Consider the following 22,523-nt stretch of genomic DNA (forward strand, 5'->3'; position numbering starts at 1 on the left):
ACTGAAGATTATTATTTCTTCTACGAATCACAATTTCTCTTGCACCTGTACGATCGCAAACCATGATTCCAGCAACGTCGTCAACAACAGGTGCATTGAATCTACGAATGTGCTCTTCAGCTGGTGTTTTATCAGGATTAATGACAATAGCGTGATTATCGCTTTGTAATTTGTGCATGTGTGATTTGAATATTTTCAACAATTCGTTGTGCTCATTCAATAGATCATCCAGCTCACTGACGATGCCACGATGCGTCTGGCAAAAAATGAATCGAAGTTACTGTAGTCACAACGTGCATTCACGTGATTGGCAAGTGCGCTTCCAGAATCCTCACCGCCCATAAAGTAGATCTGTAAAAATTTATGTGGTTCGTTTGGCATTGGCAGCAATGAGCCCATTTTATGATAAACTTGGCCTCTGATTTTGAATGTAAAATTGTATTGCTGACCATTTGCATTAGTATTTCAAACTATTTCTGTTGCTCCGAACGATGTCATTTGAAAGCATGAATTGAATGTTCGAATTGACTTCAGGAACACGTTGGAATCTGGATCCGTGCCGATAAGTAAACCGTTCAATGGTTTAGGTGGTGTTTCAATTTCAGGTAGTTGCACCTTTCCTGACGCGCAACACATCCTGGCTGGCTCATTTTTGAATTTCAGAGCATGACAATGCAGGCATTCCTTGTCCATAGCACCAATTACCACTTTTGAATGAGCATAATATTCAATATTGGGCTCATACTGGAATGCTAGACGCAGGAATGAATAAGATGTAAATGCTCGATGTACCTGTTGGCGTTGTTGGTCATTTGTTCTGCGTCTATTGACTGTGAAACGGCGTGATTGTAGTTGTTCTAATCTTCTTACTTCATTGCGTTCAGCTCGAGTATCTTCTGATTGTTCTTGACGCTATTGCGCCATGCTCACACGCGCATCATTATTTTGTTGCTGGATTTCTTCTTCGTTTCTTGGATTTCTTCTTCGGTCCTTTGATCTCTTCTATTTCGCATGCTTCTAGATCTACTTGTATTACGGCTCAAATTAGCCCCTTTGCGTTTTGTTGGCATTGTTCACTGTACAAAACGCACATAAATAAAACTAATTGAATTACTTAATGACGAAAAACATTATAGTAACAATGTATTTAATCTTTGATTGTACACACATTAATATACATATACATGTAAATATTAAACTGTTTTACGAAAGGGAAAAATGTTATTTTTCTTAATTATATCGCAAATATATTGTTAGAAATGGTGAAGAAAAAAAAATTCTGTGAAAGTTACAGCCTTATAAATGAATTTTAAAAAAAATTTACCCAATTATAATAAAAATCTATCTTTCACCGAATTTATTTTTTAATCATTTCCAACAATATATTTTCGATATAAATAAAAAAAATTGATTTTATAATAAATGTATAAAAATAATTTATACTTGCAACATAAAAGTCGTTGTTGGCGGGAGCTCGTGACACGTATTGAGTACTTTTGAGGTTATGTAAATCACTTAATTAACTAATGGTGCGAACTACACTCAAAATAAATAATGAATAAATAATTACAGTCCAGCAAATTAATAATAAATTTACATGAGAATATAGTTAATATGAGAGTTACACTGAGATAGCAAAATTATAATTGTAAACGTTACTACTACGCTTGATGCATAAACAATAATAATGGCCGAAAACTGTGGAGGCTTATTGTGCGAGAGAAACAGGAGACCGGCTTCGGTCTCATCCCTACTCCATGCTGTTTACGGGGTGAAAAGTGACACGGGTAGATTCCTGGCGGGGAAAGTTGATCAAGTGTTAATTGATCAGCTATCGACCGGGGTTGAAAAATATAAAATTCTATTAAAAATTAGAGGTTGGTGATACAAGGGTGAAAATTTAGGGTTGTATGTATTTTTTAATGCCACATTTAAAAAAAATATTAAAAAATTGTCCAAAAAATAAAACAAAAAAGTTAGGGGTGGACAACCCTTATCACTTAGGGGTATGAAAAATAGATAGTAGCAGATTCTCAGACCTACTGAATATGCATACAAAATTTCATAAAAATCGGTCAAGCCGTTTCGGAGGAGTATGGTAACTAACACTGTGACACAAGAATTTTATATATAAGATATTAATACAGGATTCATACTTGTAAATTAGTATTAAGAGCTTGAAGGGCTTTGATATGTTACTGTTTCGCCTCACATTATTATACACAACCTAACTGTAATTCTGCTACTTCCTGGCGCCATGACACCTTGAACACTGCCCAGTCTGTCTTGACCACCACTAGGAGTAGGAAGCAACCGCCCTACCTCAAGGACTCCACCATTTGTATTTTCTAATCCATGAAGTATCTGCCATTCTTAATTAATACTTAAACATTTTCTTTATCCTAGAGGCCTACTTCAGGTGGTAGACTGTTTCACCTGATAATTTAAGTTCAATAATGGACATTGAAAATATATCTAAGAGACTTTAACTATTGACCAGGTCACAAGGTGTCCTGGTCCGCACCTAAGCAGGATGAATTGCTGTTGGTGTTTTTACAGTATCATTATGCATAAAGTTATTTTTAACTGTTCTCTCGCGTGATGGTCTGCATGAATAAAAACCATCTTATCAGAAACTGTGAGTACTTGTCTAGCGACCACGTGTGCCTCTGTATAGCGACCGAGGCATGTAGGATGTCTAGAGATCCCACTGACGACCACCGTTCAGTAGTGTAATAGCGTGCCTTCCGCTCAGAGCGGGAAAATAAGGTAGAATTTAGAAGGGAATCAAGCCTAGCACCCATCCAAGTCATGTCACAGCCGAGAGACAGTCGCAAGCCGGGTCCACAAGCCCATCCACGTAGTGGTGCTCAGTCCACAACTAGCAATAGGTCTAAATAATTACACATTATTTTGCCAGACATATGTCAATATGTAAAATCTCAAGTTATTTAATATTATCATCTCAAAAACAACCCCTAACAGTATTACAATTTAAGGAAATACATATTTCTAATAACAGTTTCAATGGTATAATTATAAAATGTACACGAACTCAGTAACACAAAAAATTAAAGTTTACACAAATATATTTTATTGAAATACGTAGTTTTTAATTTCAAAATAAAGAAACTTCTCATTGTGTTGAGGGTTAAAACCAATATGGTAATTTCTCCATTTACTGGCAAATATTTAATTTTATCAGTTTCATCAGATCATGAAATACGACCAATTTTTGAATAAGTATCGGTCACGTGACAACCATCACCAAATCTGCCAATTTGAACGCAAAATTTCTAATAAGAATGGAGTGCTTGAGAGTGTTACGCTATGTTTAATAATGTTTTATACCTTACATTTAAACAGCAAAGCCAACAAAAAAAGTTTCATGATCACAACATAACTCAGAACTCTGCTGATGCTGCAGAAGAGTTAAAGAAAAGCTACATTTACAGAAAGCTTTCCTGAAGCAGTGCATATTTATTACATCCAAGGTTATGAATTACATGGAAAAGAAAGTATGAAACATTTTGAAATGCAGAAAAGTTAAGAATAATTTACAAAACTTAGGTACGATGATTTACAAAAACAAGTTTCTAGACACGTATTCGGTAAATTCATGATTTTGATACACTGGTTAATTCCAGTCATTGCCGTACTTATATTGTGATCACAATGCTACAATAATTATCATGTTCTTTAAAGGTGAATGCAGGTATTATTGGTCCTATTTGAATATACAAAATGAATGAAGAATCAGATGAGAGTGCTAGCGAACCAAGTATTCTTCTTGATAATGGTTCGAGTGATGAGTATTTTCCCAGTGCATCAAAACTCTCCGGTAAGTGAAAATAGTTTTTTTTTGTGCTATTTTGTAACAAGTGAAATAGCTGTTTTGGGTTATTTTTTAACATTCATGTAGTTGCAGTTTTAAGTTTGTTTGCTACATAACAGTTTATACTGCTAAGAGTTAACAAGTTATTGTTGCCTGTCACAGCATCACAGTATTTTTTATAATTTCATTAAAACTAGCTGTGTAGGCCATTTGCAGGTGATGTTATCTCAGTATTCTATTTTAAATTATGTCTGTTAAAGGGGGAGGTTCGTCCAAGAAACCCGTGGTTTTAATTTGTTTTGTAGATGTTTGGGATAGTGTGTGTTTTGTAGGTATATATTGTGACTATATTTTGCTACAGTTACAATTTTGTTTGCTTTTGTAGTTTTCCTGTCATGGCATATGAAAGTCAAAATCTGCATTTTTCAGTATAAGCCTTTATAAAAACCATAACACTAAACGGAATGAAAACATTGACAGTGAAGTACAATGTCATGGGCCACAATGTAATTTAGGTATATAAAATTGTAAAAACGTTATTTTTATCTTTTAAAAATTTTTGAAATATAAAACAATATTTGCAAAATTGTTTTAATACAAAAATAATTGCGGCCCATTTTTATAATATAGTTAACATTGTAGGCCATGACATCGTACTTCACTGGGAATTTCTTCATTCTGCTTGGTGTGGTAATTTTTTATGAAGGCATAAAATGGAAAAATACATATTTTATCTTTGAAACTCCTTATGGACAAACTATGAGAGATGAAATTGTTTCAGAAGAAGGAAGTATTGTCACAAGTTATGTATTTTCAAAATGGACTTCACACAGTGTTTGTACTGTTGGAAATACAATTTCTAGACAATTTTTCTTACTAATAAACTATGTCTTTATTGTTTCAGATGAAGATGGAGTCGAGGAAGAGAACGAAGTAGATAATCCAGCACAAAAGTTTGAAAATGAAGAAAGAAAAGGTATGCCAAAACGATTCCGAAAGAGAAAAAAAAATGGAAAGCAAGAAACAAGCAAGGAAGAGAAGGCGAAATTTGGGAAAATCCTACAGAACTGCAAAAGGTAAATCAGTAGAGGAGAAAACATTTAAGAACTCTAATTGTACATGTAGAAAAAAGTGTTTCAAATAATTTTCAGAAGAAGAGCGAAAAAATGCATTTGAATCATTCTGGAAAATAGGTAGTTTCTCTGCTCAAAATGCATTTTTATGTTGTTCAATAAAACAGGTAACACCACAGCGCCGTCGGCCAACAGTAGGTGTTCGGTCACCAAAGCATTCTACAAACCAATATTACATACCCCAAAATGTTGGAACAAGTGTAAATGTGTGCAAACAATAGTTTCTAGAAACATATCAAGTTTCCGATGGTAGGATCAGTAGGGCCATAAGAAAGGTACGAAGTGGCCAATCACCAGGTTCGGACAACCGGGGAAAGATAATCCCAGTAAATAAAACACCTGACGAAAAAATGGAAATGGTTCGAATACACATTTCAGGATTCCCTTCATACCAATCACATTACACAAGATCGCACAACCCGAACAGGAAATATTTGTCAGAAAACCTTAATATTCGCCTCTTATACAAACTATACACTGATGACTGTGCTGATGAAGGTAAAAAACCGGTCAAAGAACACATTTACCAGAGAACGTTTAATACAGAGTTCAATTTACACTTTCACGCACCTCTCAAAGATACCTGTATGAAGTTTGATTCATTTTAAATTAAAGCTTGACTGTTCTACAGATGAACATGAAAATAAATCCCTTCTCCAGCAACATGAGCTTCATCTACGAAAAGCTGATAAAGTAAGGGTGTCTATGAAAAACAGACTCTGAACGTTCTGCTTCTGATAGCTCTTATTACTCCTTTACATTTGATTTGGAAAAATCTTTAGCTTTCCCTAAATTGACATGCCAAATAGCATATTATAAACGTAATTTGTACGTTTATAATTATGTTGTCATGAGCTCTCAACAGGATTAGGTTAAATGTATTGTTGGGACGAAACCATTGGATCTCGAGGCTCACAAGAAATTGGAGCATGTGTTATCAAACACATAGAAAGTAGGGCATCAACAGCTAAACATGTAGTCATATACATTGATACATGTACAGGACAAAACATAAATTGGAAACTTGCATTACTACTGATGAGGCTAGTCTTAAGTGAAAACAACAGTATTGAAGTTATTGACCACAAGTTCATGCAAAGTGGTCATTCCTATCTTCCCAATGACTCTGACTTTGGATCAATTGAACTTTATAGTAAGAGCCAACATATATTTTGCCCTTCTGACTGGTATAGAGTTATCACCAAAGCTAGGAGAAAACGTCCGTTCCTTCTTACCGTGATGTCTAGTGAAGAATTTGTATCCACAGAAAACTTAGAGAAATCAATCACCAAGAGAAAAGTTGCTGAAGACAAACATCCAGTGTCATGGCTCAAGATGCAGTGGATTCGGTACAAGAAAACTAACCCATACAAAATTTTTTTTAAAGAGAACATGTGTGATGAAATCGACTTTTACACCTCAGACATCAAGCAATCATCAAAACGGGGACAGCCAATATCTCTGGCCAATATACCTCTAAAACAACTCTACAATGGAGCAAGGCCTGTGACAAAAGAAAAACAACAATATATGCAAGCACTTTTGCCTTATATACCCCCTTTCAACTACGAGTACTACCATAATTTTTGTACTACACACTCGGCTGAAGATTTTGGACCTCTTGATGCAGATGATGCAAGCACGTATGAGTAAAAACAGAAATATTGAGTTTGTGACAAGCACTAGTGATGAGGTGTAATAAGGCGCCGTTAACATTATTTTATTTATGCAAATTAAGGTATTCTTAGTGTTGCAAAATAATATTCTGGATGTTACAGCAGTCTTTTCAAAATACATCAGGTCACTGGATGCTGGTGAAAATACTTATGTTGAGTAACCAAATATGATTTGTTGGAATCTTGTAAAGTTGTTTAAGTGTTTTCAGTGTGTTTATAATAAATACTTTTAGTATTGGATAAAAATGCAAAGTCATTTTCATAAAAATTCCGTTGTGGTTGTAATTTTTTTAATTTTTGGTATCTTTAAATTGTTAAAAGCCAAAGTGGTGTAACTTACTTTTGGGTCTAACAATTTTTATTTGCATGTTAGTAACACATTAAAAACTTAATAAATAGTCAAAACATTCAATATTAAGTACATTTACTTATATTTATTGGAGATGTTAGTGTTCTGGAATTTTCTGTGACAACTCTACTAAACGTCTTTATAACTCAATTGCAAGTTAATGTGACTTACACCACTTTGGCTTTAACAGGCTCAAATACTGAGCAACAAATAAACTTAAAAAAAAAAAAAAAAAAAACTGATATTCTGTGAAAAATTTAATGGCTTGACACACTACACATTAAACCATTATTTGCATACATATTCCAATAGTGGATGTATAAATTGTGGATTACATATATTTATATATATATGTATATTTTATATATGATTTTGATATTATTCAATAAACATATCAGGGTGTAAGGCAATTATCAACTTGGATATTTAATATGTAAATACAAAAAAAGATTTAATACCAAAGTCAAAAATATGTCCATATGTAGTGTTACAAATAAACACACAGTGAAAAGTCTAGAACTGCAATGACTCAGATCAGTTGCTAATGCGGACAGCACAGTCAGAGACCAGTGCGTTGCGGAACTGACACTGTCATAATAGATAGTCATTGATGAAAAATTTAAATTCATTAACTAAAAAGTTGTATTTTTTTAAAACCCAATCTTAGTGTTTAATCCTATTTCGTGAAATAAAACAATCACTTTTAAAATCCAAAATACAATTAATTTATCAATTTTATTCTCATGTCTGTGGCATCGAGCCAGGGGGCTCACAAAGAGTCCCAGGCCGTGAAGTGCCACCAATTATCTCTTGTTTTGTGTCTGTGTGTATGTTTTTTAATGTGTTTGGGTGTAAATGATTCTGGATTCTGTGGTAGGGGGTAGCTGTTTGGCCTTTCGGCTGTGGTGGAATGCTGGTGTCTGGTTGCATGGATGAATGTGGTAGAGTAGGGAGTGATGCACTCCCGAAAGGAGGGGGGGGAGCAATTGATGTCCTGCCCGCTGTCCCCTGCGCTGCGCTCTGCCAGTCTGCACCTGGGTGTTGTCTTGTAGTAAAGCTGGAGTGGTCTGTGTTGGCCGCTGGGGTCCACCTAGGGCCCTATAGGCAGAGGAGTGTGATGTTGGGGAGTAGATCAGGAGGGGGTTAGGCCAGAGGCCGTCCCTGACTTGTGCCAGCAGCCCCTGCTCCTCACACCCGTGGCCTGACTCACGCTCATGTGGCGTATGTCTGGGACACCCCTATGTTCCCTCAGGTCTTCAGTTGTGGTCGCCGTTTTGGCAGCACGGCCGGCCCGGTTTTGCAGCAGGGCGCCCTCGCCTAGGCTGCTGGTGCCTGGTATGCGCCCTCGGCCGATTAGTGCTTGTGAGGCACGCCTCGGCCGACATTGCAGGTACCAAGTGTGGCACAGGAATATTCAGGGGGTGTCCAGCCACTCGGGTCTTCCCCTGGTCGCTCTGTTTGCAGGGCCATGAGGGCAGAGGTGGCGGCCACCCCTCCCGGGCCTCCTCTGGGCTCTTGGATGATGTGATTTGGGGCCCCAGGTGGGTTCCAAGCTGTCTGTTGTGTTGAGTCGCGTGGTTGTCTGTCGCGCGCCATCTGCTGTTCAGTCAGGGTCAGGCAGGCGTGGTCGACAGTAACTTTCGATCTCCTCTGGGTCGTAGCTACCGAGATCACGAACTAGGGCATTGCTGTAGGCCCCAGCAGCCTCGTAGAAGCGAGCGTTCTGTGTGATGATGGTGTGTGAAATGAGTTGGCATTTGGTGAGGGCATGGAGTGTCTTGATTCTCGTGTATCTGCAATGTGACTGCACAAATTTATTCATGTTTCCATTTGCTACATGTTAAATTTTAAGATTTCCTTTAAATAATTAGTATTGAAATTTCTAACATCCTAATTTAGAAGCAAAATTACATTGTTAATTAAAGTTGTAACATTTTCTGTAAAACTAAACATATGCTGCATTATGAAGAAACTAAAAAAAAATTACTGAAACATGTAAAACTGTGTGTCCTTAATTTGTTATGTTTGGCACACAAATATTATTTATTCCTATTATTTGCTTCTTTAATTTATGGTGTGGCGTTTAATTTTTAGTCCCCGTCAGGAGTTTCAGCCGCTAACTGTGCTGATCAACTGCTGCTTTTTCTCTTCCCACATTCCTTTCCCAAGCTGTCTCTGCAATCCCTTTCAGTTTCTCCTACCTGTTGCACGCCATTGAAGCCTCGAGCACGTCTCATCATCATGACCATGGTACGGTGCTATTAGGTATCACAGCTGCACTGTCAACTTTCTTCACACTCTCGTCTCCTGTTCCAGCTCTTTTGAACATGCACGGCCAATAATCGCGCTGTTTTCCAGATGGCTGTGTGCCGTGCTTTCTGTCGACGCAACACGGTTCTTACTACGCTTGCAGTTTCTTCTTCTCCCACCCACTGTTTTATGATGCCATTATGTAGTTGGTGTTAAGTTTTTCTGGTTAAATGTGCTTCTGTTCTCTGCATTCGCGGAGACACTTTCTGGCTCTACGAGATAATTACTGAATTACCCAACATGCAGTGGATTTTGGTACTCACTCTTCCTTTTTTTTATTGCTAATAAATTTCTAAACTTAGCTTCTTTGTCTTTTCTCTTGTCTTTTCTATGTTTATCACTGTGTAACCTTCCATTAGCCAATGGAGTCCTAGTTTTGGCCTACCAGGTTTGGTATCACAGTTTTGGATTTTCCGTTTCGGCCTCACAGTTTCGGCTTTGACGTTTAGGCTTCCCCGTTTCTGCTGCTATCCTATTTCGACTCTCAGTTTTGACATCCGCGTTTCGGCCTTCCTGTTTCACCCTCACACTTTCGGCTCCCAGTTTTGGCTTTTCAGGTTCAGCTGCCCCATTTCAGTTCTTAGTTTCATCTTCCCAGTTTCGGCTCTCCAGTTCCTGCTTCCCCACTTCGGCTCTCAGTTTCAGTTTTCAGTTTTTGTGGCAGAATTCTCTGTTTCCCTATGGATCTGCCACTACCCTTCAGGGAGGCCTCGTATTCATACCCTCTGTATGCATGCAGGCAGATAAGTTAAAACAGGAATTTATAAGTTCTTTTTTGTTTACCTGAACTTTATTGCAAGCATTTTTCGGACTCAAGAAAAAAAAATTAAGCTCAGTGAAACTTCCAAAGAGACTATTTTCAAGGAAACACTGTCCTTACTTGGATATTTTATTAATTATTATCTCTATATTAGCAGGTTTACACGCACATGTGCGTGCATGCACACATGCGTGCGCACACACGCACGCACATGCACATGCACACACACACATAAATTTTCACATAAATTGTTATTGTTAACTGCTAACTTAATTTTATCTGCACCAGCCAGCTTTTTTTCTACAATTAATTCTAGCCTTTCATGAGAATGTACGAGTTTTAAATTTTAAACCTATTGTTACTATTTTTGACGAACCAAAAGGCACCATGTGTGTATGTATCTTCTTTTCCTTTAACCATAACTATCTCTATTAAATTTGCTAATCAGCAACCAGATACTCTGAATTATTAATTTATTTAATTTAAATATTACTTTTACTTCTCATATGTTTATGATCCATCTTTACCCAACCAGAGTTGTGGGTGTGATATTAAATTTGAGGTGACACTTTCGGTGTTCACCTCTGATGTTTCTGTGCCCATACGATTTCCAGACCTTATTTAGAATGAATTATCTTTAATAGGTTCAACAAGGTGTGGCATCTGTGTCACCATTTGAATTATCATTTACTACTGGGTTTAAAGAAAGTAAAAATTACAGAATATTTGACTTGAGTTAGCATAAAATTAAAATTCTCGTGCAACCCTAATATAGTTGCAATGGCCTAATTCATGCAGCCAAAGGTATATAAGTCAAAGTGGTAAAAATTTTTATGACACACACACACACACACACTGGAGTTAAGTTGTTAGGGTACAGGGTAAGTACTTATAATTTTTTACCGCTTTATCACTATATATTCAAAAACCCTAGATAATTTATAATAAAACAAAATTTTTCGCATGAAAATAGGATCCCATAAACATAGTTACTAGTAAAGGCAAAAATCAATTATGAAAGCTGATTTGATAGAAGTGTCAATAAGTGCACAAATATGATACACTGGCATTTTTTCCAGTGACCTTTGTTCTAAGCATAGCAACATATGAGTCGTGTATTTCCAAAACCGGCCATCTCCACAAAAAAAAAAAAATGGTTTTCTTCTAGAAAATCAAATTCCATGGTAACCCACAGTGAATAAGGAGCAGTTAATTACAAAAGCGGCCATATTCATTTAATAAACCGTCTTGCAATCCCTGGGTTAGTTCCACAACCGGCCATGTGTTACAATATATTAGTTCCAAAACCGGCCATGTGATATTTTCGCCAATTAGTTCCAAAACCGGCCGAGTGATTTGCGCCAATGTCGTATTGTCTCAGCAAAGTCGCAGTTGCATACCAGTAAGTTATAGCTATATTATCTATGGAGTGATTGTTTTGTTTGTTTGTACAGGTTGTGGTGGTTGCAAAATTTAGATTTTGTTCTTAAAATGTATAAATTTCCACAGAAATGTGAAGAAGGTAGAGGAAGAAAACGAACAAGAAATCCGGACAGATGGAAGAAAAATAAAGAGAAAAGGGAGAGATGAGTGTGTTACAGTTGCATTTTTTTATGTTGTTGTACAGTTTTCTCTTTTATGTTAGTTGCTAACTCCATGATGTTACTAACTAGCAGATACAAAAGCTGAATTTTACGTGGTTTCAGGTATTCTTCCCAAGGCTTTCCAACAATGACGAAGTGTTGTGACAAGAATCCAACATTCCGGTGTGCAACACTTAACCAGAATGATGTCAAGTACTTCCATGAATGTTTCTACGGCCACCGTGATAAACAACGACAGGATGCATTCTTAGTGAAGCACACAAATGCAAAGGAACCAAAAAGGCATTGCTCAGAAGGTAAACGGGAGGCTAAACAGGTAACCATAAAATATTTTATACCAAAGAAACTATCAGGCAGGATGGTCCGTGTGTGCAGAGAAATATTTTTAAAAATTCTGCAAATTTCTAAACACAGAGCGCAAGGAGTCGTTTCCAGGTACAGGAAAACAGGCTAAATTCCTCATGAAGGATGGGGAGGGGACCATAGATTGAAATCGTTTGTTCCAAAGCTCAACGCAGTTAAAGAATTCATTGAGAGATTCAAAGCTACTGAAGTACATTATTGTAGAAGTAAAACTCAGGAGCGTGTCTACCTAAGCAGTGATCTAAATATTAAAAAAATGTGGCGTATATTTCAAAGAGAGAACAAGAGCCCTAATTTATCAGTAAAACAAAGTTATTTTCGTTCTGTTTTTAGGAAGTTTTACAACATAGGGTTTGGAACACCTAGGATAGATGCATGTTCGACATGCATTGAACTAACATACAGAATTAAACATGAAACCAGTTTATGAAAGAAAAATGAGCTGATGACACAACAAAGGGTACACAGGTTAAAAGCAAAAGCATTTTATTCAATTCTTACATGTACAGCTGATGGTTTACTGACAATGTCTTTTGATTGCCAGAAAAACCAAGTTATGCCACGAGTGCCAGATCAGGCCGCCTACTATAGCCAGCCGCCAGTTGTATGAGTATAATTTTACTGTTGTAAAAGGTCATTCAAGAGCTCCACTTAATGTAGACACAGTCACTATTAATCACTGGAATGAGTCAGAATTTGCAACAGGCTCGAACCAAATTTCATCTGCTGTGTACCATACTTTGTGTAATATTGATTGTACGAATATAATTACTTCGAGACTGGTGGCAGATGGATGCGGCGGCCAAAACAAGAACTCTATAATGGTTACCATGCTTTCCCACTGGTTTGTCAACATGGCCCCAAAGAGTGTTGAAAAAAATAGAAATAATTTTTCCTATCGTTGGTCATTCTTTTCTCCCACCAGACAGTGTGTTTGGTAAAATAGAGAAACAAATTCGTTCTCACGAGGTGATTTGTGATCCAAAGAAATATGTTGAAATATTTGCTGAGCATGGGTCTACCATTCATGTGGGGACACAATGTGTGGTTTATGATTGGAAAGCCTTACTAAAGAACTCGCTAAACCAACAGAACAGCGGCACTTCCAGTTTGCTGCCTCTAAACGGCTGTCCCTCATCAAGAACAAGGCTGGAAACAGCATTTTAGTATCAGGAGAGACCTGGGAGAGACCAGGAGAGCACTGACCTCTGTGGCTACAAAACAACAATGAAGAGAGCCAAAACTTTGAAAGGTGTCTTTCCTAGTATTGTCAAACCTGGTGTTCAAGTCAACCCACTTAAAATAAGGGATGTTAACAACTTACTGACAAAACATTTTGGTGCTGAATGGCAGGAGCTCAAGCACGTAGAATTTTATAAAAATGTCCTGCAACTGCATGATCTACATGAAGAAGAGGCACCAGAGGAAGCATCTAATGATGTCTGTGAGCTAATGACAGAGGATACTGCATCATTTGTGTAGTGTAAAGTACTGTAAAACTCAAAGGTGAAACAGTGCTGTAATGGTATGTCCTGGTGTCATAGTTTTAATTAAACGTATTTCATCTGTCAGTAACAATACTTTTATGTATAAAATGTTTTTAAACAAGTATGTACTTTACAATGCATTGTTAACATGTCAGTCAAGTACTAGGCATATTATATACACAATGTAACCACGTACAATGTATCACAATTAACATTTATGTTCTTTACACCCTTGGTATTTTCAACAGGTTTGGTTCCAAAAGTGGCCAAATGACATGGATAGATCCAAAACCAGCCAAGTTCAATTTTTAAACTTTAATAACTGTTAAAGTTATTAATTGTGATTTGTAGGACTTTTACTAAATATTGTTTGCATTTTTTAACACACTTCTACATTACAACATCTTGAATGCCACATCATGGAATTGAGTAAACAGTTTTCCTCGATTTCTCGCAAAACAGTTTTGAGGGAGATGGCCAGTTTTGGAAATACACGACTCATATGATGTATTTTGTATGTACATTTCTAACATGAGTCTGAGTATCTGACTATGCAGGAGCACAAACATGATATAGTTTGAGACAGGAGGGTAAATTTTCATATACACGTATCTAATATAAATACATATACATATTATATATATAACATACACAGTAGAACCTCTTTAGTGCGAACCCAGCTAGTCTGAAAACCTGGATAATCCAAATTGAATACTACAAATGTACTGAAATGAGTAAATATCAATGACAAACTCATATACAGTTTTTCAAATACATAATATATTGTACATACAAGTGAAAATTAAGCAATTACATTTACTAACCGACTATTTAGATGATCAATTTAAGCACAGAACATAATATTGTACTGAAATTGATTTATGATTTTCTACCCTACTTAGGCTTATAAGATTCTTGCCACCCCGAACTGGTCCCTGTCCCAATTAGTTCAGACTAGCAAGGTTCTAACATACATTTATAAAGTAAAAATTATGGTTATAATATTTTAACCCATGTTAAAATGACAATTTAAATCCATTTTTAGCTCCTTAATGCAAAAAATGCATAAAATTAACTAACTTAGCTACTAAAGCACACAAAAATCACAACTAAAACTTGATAGTGAAATTGAGTAGTTTGGTTAGTGAAATATATCCTTAACATATAAGTGTGGGCAGAGGGTATGAGCATGAGGGTGAAATGTAAAAAGAATGGGAAACTTGTCCCTGCTCATCTATATAGTCTGTGCACATTTGGAGTCATGATACAAGCCTCACTCCACATTCACATAATATATAATTAGCTTTTAATCATTGTTATGCCTTTAATGCACTTGTAGTTGAGTCATCCCCATGGTTTGTGTCACAATCAAGTTGATTTTAAGTTCCCTATCATATTTTTTTTTATTTACCAGATATTTTAAAAACTAAAAATGTAGGTGAACTCACCATCTGTCAGCTTAAGAACCTCATTTCCCAAAGACTTGAAATAAGGATGTTTCATTGCATCAGCTGCAGATATACGTTTTTTGGCATCATACTACAAAACAAGAAGTTAACAAGATTAAACCAACAATGATATAATACAAAATTGAATCTAAGTATTATGGATGCACATACACTTACATTAAATTTTATCATTGGCACAAAACACAATTTACTGCAAAAAGGAAGTGAAGAATCACCAATGCAGTGAAACATTGATAAGAGAAATTCCACTCACCACAAAGATCAATAAACAAATAAATGATGGAAACAATGATTTATAATTGTTTTCTTTTTCACAATGAGGTCACCAGAGACAGACGAGTGGTGATAAGATGAGATAGAGCAGAGATGGAATACAATAATGGGGAAAAAGAAAACCCACTGGTTCATTAAAATGTTCACCATGTTTACCCTTGCAAAAAACCTGGGACTGATCCCACTGGCAACTGAATCCAGATTATCTTAGCTGGAGGCAAGCGATATGACTACTCAATAACTATGGGTTACAATTTATTAGTACTAAGATGAAGCAGACCTCACATTATGTTCTATTTCTGCCAAAGTCTTGTGTATCCTTAATAATATTAAGTTATTTGTTAATCAGCAGCTCAATAACCTAATGACACACACTTCCAGACAAACTGAGAACAAAATTATATATAGCAAACTCTTATTACTCAAGTTTTTTGTGCAACACATTTTGAAACAACACCCACAAACTGAGGCAGGATGTCGTTGGAACAAAAGGTTAGGACAAATGAATATAAATTTTTCTTAAAAAAATAATAATATATATATTTCTTTAGTGACATTAATATAACATGTGATATTAAAAATCGAGACAAAAATTATGTGCAGTGATTTTATAAGAAGTGGTTAGTATTTATATACTTTATAACTAAAACTTAGATGGCCACACTCACTATACTAACATTTGATTATAATACTAATCAGTAAGTAAACTCTCATAAAATATTAGCTACAGGAATTAAATAATAAATAAAAAGGGACGATAACTCGCAATAGCACAAGCAAAATATATTAGGAAAATATTGGTCATGGCCTATTTTAATGAACCATTGAAACATTTTCCAGGAGTGATTTCGGAAAACAAGTTAAAATCAGATTCACTGATTCAAACTCGAGTCCTCTAGAAAACAAGTTCAATGTTTTACGACTACACCATTAGCTCCATACTACAAAGTGTAAAAACTCTCTATTATCCATGCTCATCAAGGGGTACTTACATAGATAATTCAAAACCATAGATAAAATAATAGTTAATACAGCAAAACCCCTTATTTACACTTTTCATGGGGCCAAAGTAAAAATGCGTAAATAGCGGGAAAGTGTAAATAAAGGGAAAAGTAAGAAATACGTTAAAGTTAATTAAAATACAGTCGCATCCTGCAGCGTTCAGAACATATACTGGCTACAATACACACACGCATTGCACCACAGTAAAGAAATAAAAAAAAAAGGCCACAAATTGATGGAAATTTACCGTCCATAGCGCGCCGTGCGCGGAGAAAGGTCATCGTACTCAATCAGCTGTTGTTACGGCGCGGTGTAGCCGCCGGCTGGCTCTCTCTGTTCTCTGAGCTGCGCATGCGCAGTTTAACTCACTCAATGCTCCGCCCAGACTCGTGACCTTCCATCAGCAGCCAGCCAATAGATGCGAGCTTAGCGGAAAAAAATATAAGCTCCACCTCCCATGTACCAGTTTTGTCCAGTTCTAATACCAGTTTATTGGAATACGCACCAGTTTTATCGCTGCTGTGACATGTTCAAGTTTACGTTCATCTTGATGTCTTGATACCAATAATTAATTATTTACGATCCCCATAAATAAATGGTTAGTTTAAAAAATATGAGTCAACTGAACAATATTTCCGAAATTATAAAATACGTATAAAATAGTTACCAAGACTCCGCTCATTTTATCTTGTGAAGTTTATGTATCGTACCAGTATTTCGGCTAAGTTGTGACATAAATATAGTATCACAACTTACAAGCAGCCTCGTAAAGTCGTAATATTCCCGACATTCCCGGTACGTTTATACATTCGTGAGTTAGTTTACAATTTTCCTTAGTACATTTTAGATTGTCTCCTGCTATAATTACTCGGACTTTTACACGCGTAGGCTTAAATTATTATATGTTTAGAAATAAAAGCAACTTTTCATGTTATAAAATATGTATATTAGGCGATTAAAATGTTCATTGCCGACTATAAACGTTACGTTTTTTACATGTTTTTAGGCCTACTATGGTTGTTACGTGACGTAAATAGCGGGATGGATTCGATTTTTGAGACGTAATTCGCGTGAAAGTATTGTTTTGGACTAAATGGGAACTAAACGGGACCTGAAGAATATAGTGCAAATAACGGGAAAACATAAATAACGGTAACGTAAATAAGGGGTTTCGTTGTATACATGTGATACATAGGCCTAAAAAAAATTTTTAAATCACACTGTTGTAATAGCAACATTTATTTTAGACATTTAGTGGCTTCTTGAGAAAAAATTAATTTGTTAACTCTTTAATTAGTAATGTTTAAAAACTATTTTATATAAAAATTAGAATTAAGAATTCTGTAAGTTTTTTTTACAAACCATTGAGTTTAAGTAAAATCCACATGTTACTACCCTCATGGCTCTCGGGAATAGGTTTGTAATAGAGGTGGTGTTGTATTAAACATTTTGGAATGTTTTACCCACCCTCAACCCCTGTAAATCAAATTATGCTATTTTTTGCACAATGTCCATGATCAGTCATTTTTAACGCAAAATTGACAAGTTTTCAAACTTAAATGTAAATTTATTTTAATAGCAAATGTCTTCGCAAAAGTAAAGATACCCAAGAAAAGCATACTAGACCACCTACTATCACTAAAATGATCATAAACACGGGACAACTGTATCTTTTAACAAGTCCTACACACATTTGACACAGAACCCAAAAGGAAAATGAACGGAATTTTCATTAAAATGGTAATTTAATAGACGTGGGCTGTAACTATACAACACCCCAGAGAGGTCAAGAAGGTTAAGGCTGTTCCATGGGAAATTTTTTTTTAAAATTTTAACTTTGTAAATTATTTTAAATTTATGCTATCATAAATAACGTTATAAATGTTAAATAATATTTAAAACATTTTTAATGAAGTTATTTGTGTTTTAGTCAATTATCGCTGATTCGAACCGCAATCCGAAAATTTACAGTCTTTCATTTTTAAAAAAATCTGAATGTTTTGAGAAACCTACTATACTTTTAAGAAATAAATTTTATTCAATAATAATGAATCACCTTATCACAAAAAAATCATTCACTTTCAGCAACAATAATGGTATTTTCTTCTCATGAACACCAAAAATTAATTAATCCACTTTGGCATTTTATTACAGCTTTAGTTTCATCTTGTATAAATAAAATTTTGGATGTAAATCGTACATTCAAATATCCTGCTGTTAGTGTTTGTAGCCTAGGCTGCCATGACTCTAACACAGATGGATCAACTGACCCCTCCTCACCTGCTGTCTTCAGAGTACTTAAATTCCACCTACTTTTAAATCTCTGCAGCCAGCCTTTTGAAGCCTGAAAATTGTCAATCCCCATTCTTTGGGCCACGTATTTGGCTTTTTCTTGAATAATAGACCCAGATATTGGTATGTTCTTTAACCTACATTCCATTATAAAATCAAACATTTTATTCTCCAAATTTTCATTTTTACAAGTAGTTTGTCATTTTCTGTCCGCACCATGAACAGCATTTCTTTCCAAATCTCGCCGTTGGGAAAGAATTGTTGACAGCGTTGAATTTGGAATGCCAAATCTTTTAGCTATTTCTGCTTTTTTACCTCCCTGTTCTACTGCGTGTAGAATTTCCAGTTTCGTTGTAAGAGAAATTGCTTTCCATTTTTTTTTTTTATCCATTTTACGAACACTAACAATAAATTACTGAAAGTTAAGTCTCATTTATTACTGCATGAGATTTGTCCAACCATAACCTATTTACTACAAGCGAACAAATTTAACCCAGAAAAACTTAACCTCTAAACAAGATACATAACTGGTTAAATAATTTATTCCTCCCTACAACATGGAACAAAAAAAACTTTCTAACCCTACAGATTTTAATTAAGAAACACTTCCACAGAATCTGTATCAGTTATCGACATTCATTACAACACGGATAAACGATCACACATTTTCACAGAACAATGAAATTGTTCACGTGATGAAATTTTCTAGGCAGTTTCGGAAGATCGATTAATCGAAGTACGATAGCTTATGTTGGTAGTCAAAGAGCGTTTCAGTACGTCCGTAACTCTTACTTCCATGGCCAATCAGTTGTAAGATGGCTGCAGTATTGTATACTTGCAGAAGTGTAATTTATTTACGAAGCAAAATTGAAAATTTATGACAATCCTACAAAAATGTTTTGAATATTTTTCCGTTTTTTACCTTCACTGTAGCGGGTGTTTTTGGCGTTGCATCCAAAAAATGCTTCGTTATTTACAGGTATAAATACATAGGATTACATAGCGATTTGGTGGGACTTAACAGTTGCTTCGTTATACCGAGGATTTCGTTATAAAGGAGTTTGTTGTGTGAGGTTTTACTGTATTAATTTTGTTATAAAAGAACTGGAAGCTGCTTTAAGTGGGCTAAATATACTACAGTATACTCAGAGGTATACAGTGGAAAAACATTAAAAAAAGGAAACTTACTCTCAACAATATGAAGTATAAAATGGAACGTAGATGAAGAAATAAATAAAAAAGAAAAGTTTGCTCAAAGCTTACTCTTTTTTTATTGTTAATTTCTTTTAATAGTTTCAAAAATTACAAAATTACACAGATCTGAATTACTGGGGTCCTGGCCGTCAAATTACAAACAGATTATTAATTTTACCTGGAATATAAATCTAGCATTTTCCTTTGACATAATCAAGCTTTCACAAAAACTAACATAAATCCTTCAACAAGCATCGTTAGCCCAACCCGTGCGGGACTATGTATATTCTTATTTAACAATATCTGATCGTTGACTGTTCACTGGCGGTGACTGGAAGTGGGAGAGACGCGTAGAATTCATGTCCATGTAAGAAGCCAGCATGTAAATTTAGTTAAATTTCGTGATGGACTTGAGTAGGAGAAAAACCTGAACTCTTGCACCATCTCACCATTCTGGGGGTGGAATAATGAAAATCACTCCCTTTGAAGATGCACGAGTGCTTGCGGTAGCCATGCGTGAGTCATGCTACGAGATTACAGAGTACCGTATTTTATCGCATAATCGTCGCACGCGCATGATCGTTGCACCAATATTTTAGGGCGTCAAAATTTGGATAAAACAAACCTCTTGTGTAAACGTCGCATGATGTTTTTGGTCCCGCTATTAGATTTCGAGCACTTTGTGTAGGTATTTTATCCGTATAAAACAACGTATTTTAAAGTAGAAATCTAATATTTATTCGGACATTACTGCTTATTTAATTAACGGAAATACGAAGTTGTCTGATATGTAAATTTTCTTTTAAATAAGTTTTTAAACGTTATAACCTTTATCTGTCCGTCTGCGTTGCCGCGGTGTACCGCTTATAAAAATGTAGCCAACGCTAGTTGGCATCATTCTTGCTAATGTTGCTTCCCGTATATAGCACGCGCACATAGTCGAATACGATATCTCGCCGATTACAAGCAATGCACGCTCTTTGTCGAGTGCCGAGTTAACTACATTTGATGGCCCGCACTCTTTCGTGGTAAGTGTGTACTACGAAAATAGTTATGCGTTAGTTCAGGCTCGCATTCAGGTCACAGATTATGTTTTTCTATTTGAAGTTGAAGAAAGGTTTTTGTTGCATGACTTATTAAATTTAATTGTTTGGCGTGCTTTCGTATAATCTACTTTCTTTAAAAAAATTACTTTCCATAAATAGGTTTTTTAATGAATAACTTTACCTAACAAAAAAAATTTTCCTTATAAACATTGCACCCCTACTTTTCAAACTTGATTTTAGTATAAAATGTGCAACGATTATGCAATAAAACACGGTAATCCAAACTAATGCGACTAGCAAACTAGAAAATAAATAAAAACTTAGGGATCACTCCTGGACTACATAGGATCACATTCCTTAAGTTAGTCGCGGCGAGACTGGTTCCGAAGAGAGTCACGGGCGAGAAGCCACAGAGAGAAGCGACTACGGTGACAACAGAAGGACGAATCAATCTATCTATAGGGCTGCATGTAGTTAAAATCTTGGGCTAGGGGCCCGGAGGCCTAGGAAGTGGGGGAACTGGCCCCTGATTGGCTGGAGGTTGCGCCGACCAAAAGAAAATAACGAAGGTATCCAAAGTAACTCCTAGATCTTAAACGTGGTGAACATGTTTATGTTTAATGTCATTCATTATTTACTATTGATAATTACAATTAATATAATGAGTTTTATTACTAAAGGTTAAACAAAAATTTTTGTTGTATCTCACAGACATTTGTTTACTAAGGGCCGTATTCCAAGACACAAAAATAAGGGTTTAGGTGTTGAATATGCGATACCTGTACCCTAACCATATTCCAAGTGCACGATAGGACACGGGCAGTACCTTATTTTTAGGGCACTGATTTTTGGTGTCCTATCTGTTGCCGTTTCGTTGCAAAAACCACGCGCATGCGCAGAGCTCACTTTTTCGTTGATTTCTCCCAGATGGCTGAATCGCATCTGGCGCCATTAACTCATATATAGTCATTTTAATTATAATCGGGGGATGTATAATATGTTTTAGTGTGTCAAATAAAACTTTATAATAGCAAAAACTATTCTGGAATATATTTGAATAGTTAAATGGTCATAAAAACAAATAATCAACAACTTTAAAATTACCTGAGAAAATTAAAATACGCCAATTAATTCGCACGATAGTGCTGCTATCTGTAGGATTTTGGCGTAGCAAATCCATCGATGGTTGCCAAACATCCGCTAGAATGCACTGAAATCAGTTTCTAGCCTCGTACAGGGCACAGTTTATTAAAACAGTTGCTTTTTCGTTTCCTAACAGGAATTGGATTGGGACGCGTTCTGGAATACAGTCTGCGAGATAGGTTACAGTTGTATCCCAACAAGGTAGTGCTTATTCGCTACCTTACCTGAATGTTTTGGAATACCGCCCTAAAACACCAGGTCTGAATAGCTGAAATATCATGCTAAAGAGCTTCAAAATCGTATTTTACAATTATGGTTTGTTACAATTTTATGTCATGAGTACATAGTAATGATTTTGAATTTTCGATTACATTCATCATATCATTTATAAAATATTAAAAAGTAGTGGAGATTAATTACCACCATGCCGAAGACCTGATGTATTAAAATATTTTGATAGTGCATTTGCAACTTTGATTGAAAAGCATTATTTGTTAGAGAATTGAAAAACCATTTCACGTGTTGCTTGATGTAAATTAAAATGAATAATAATTTAATAATAAGACTGTGTTGGCAAGTTTACTCTT

At 35.7% G+C, this 22,523-nt stretch overlaps 1 protein-coding gene across 2 annotated transcripts in view; it reads right to left on the reverse strand.

The window, feature by feature from the left end:
* The window catches only part of LOC134529375 (cyclin-dependent kinase 17-like), a 223,353-nt gene that overhangs the window by 25,840 nt on the left and 174,990 nt on the right, over window positions 1-22,523 (reverse strand). For both annotated transcript variants that reach the window (XM_063363372.1, XM_063363373.1), the window contains one exon: window positions 14,966-15,056. In XM_063363372.1, the coding sequence (XP_063219442.1) occupies window positions 14,966-15,056 (91 nt within the window). The remainder of the gene's footprint in view (window positions 1-14,965; window positions 15,057-22,523) is intronic.

This window comes from Bacillus rossius, chromosome 2 (genome assembly GCF_032445375.1).
Source record: "Bacillus rossius redtenbacheri isolate Brsri chromosome 2, Brsri_v3, whole genome shotgun sequence".
Classification (NCBI taxonomy): domain Eukaryota; kingdom Metazoa; phylum Arthropoda; class Insecta; order Phasmatodea; family Bacillidae; genus Bacillus; species Bacillus rossius.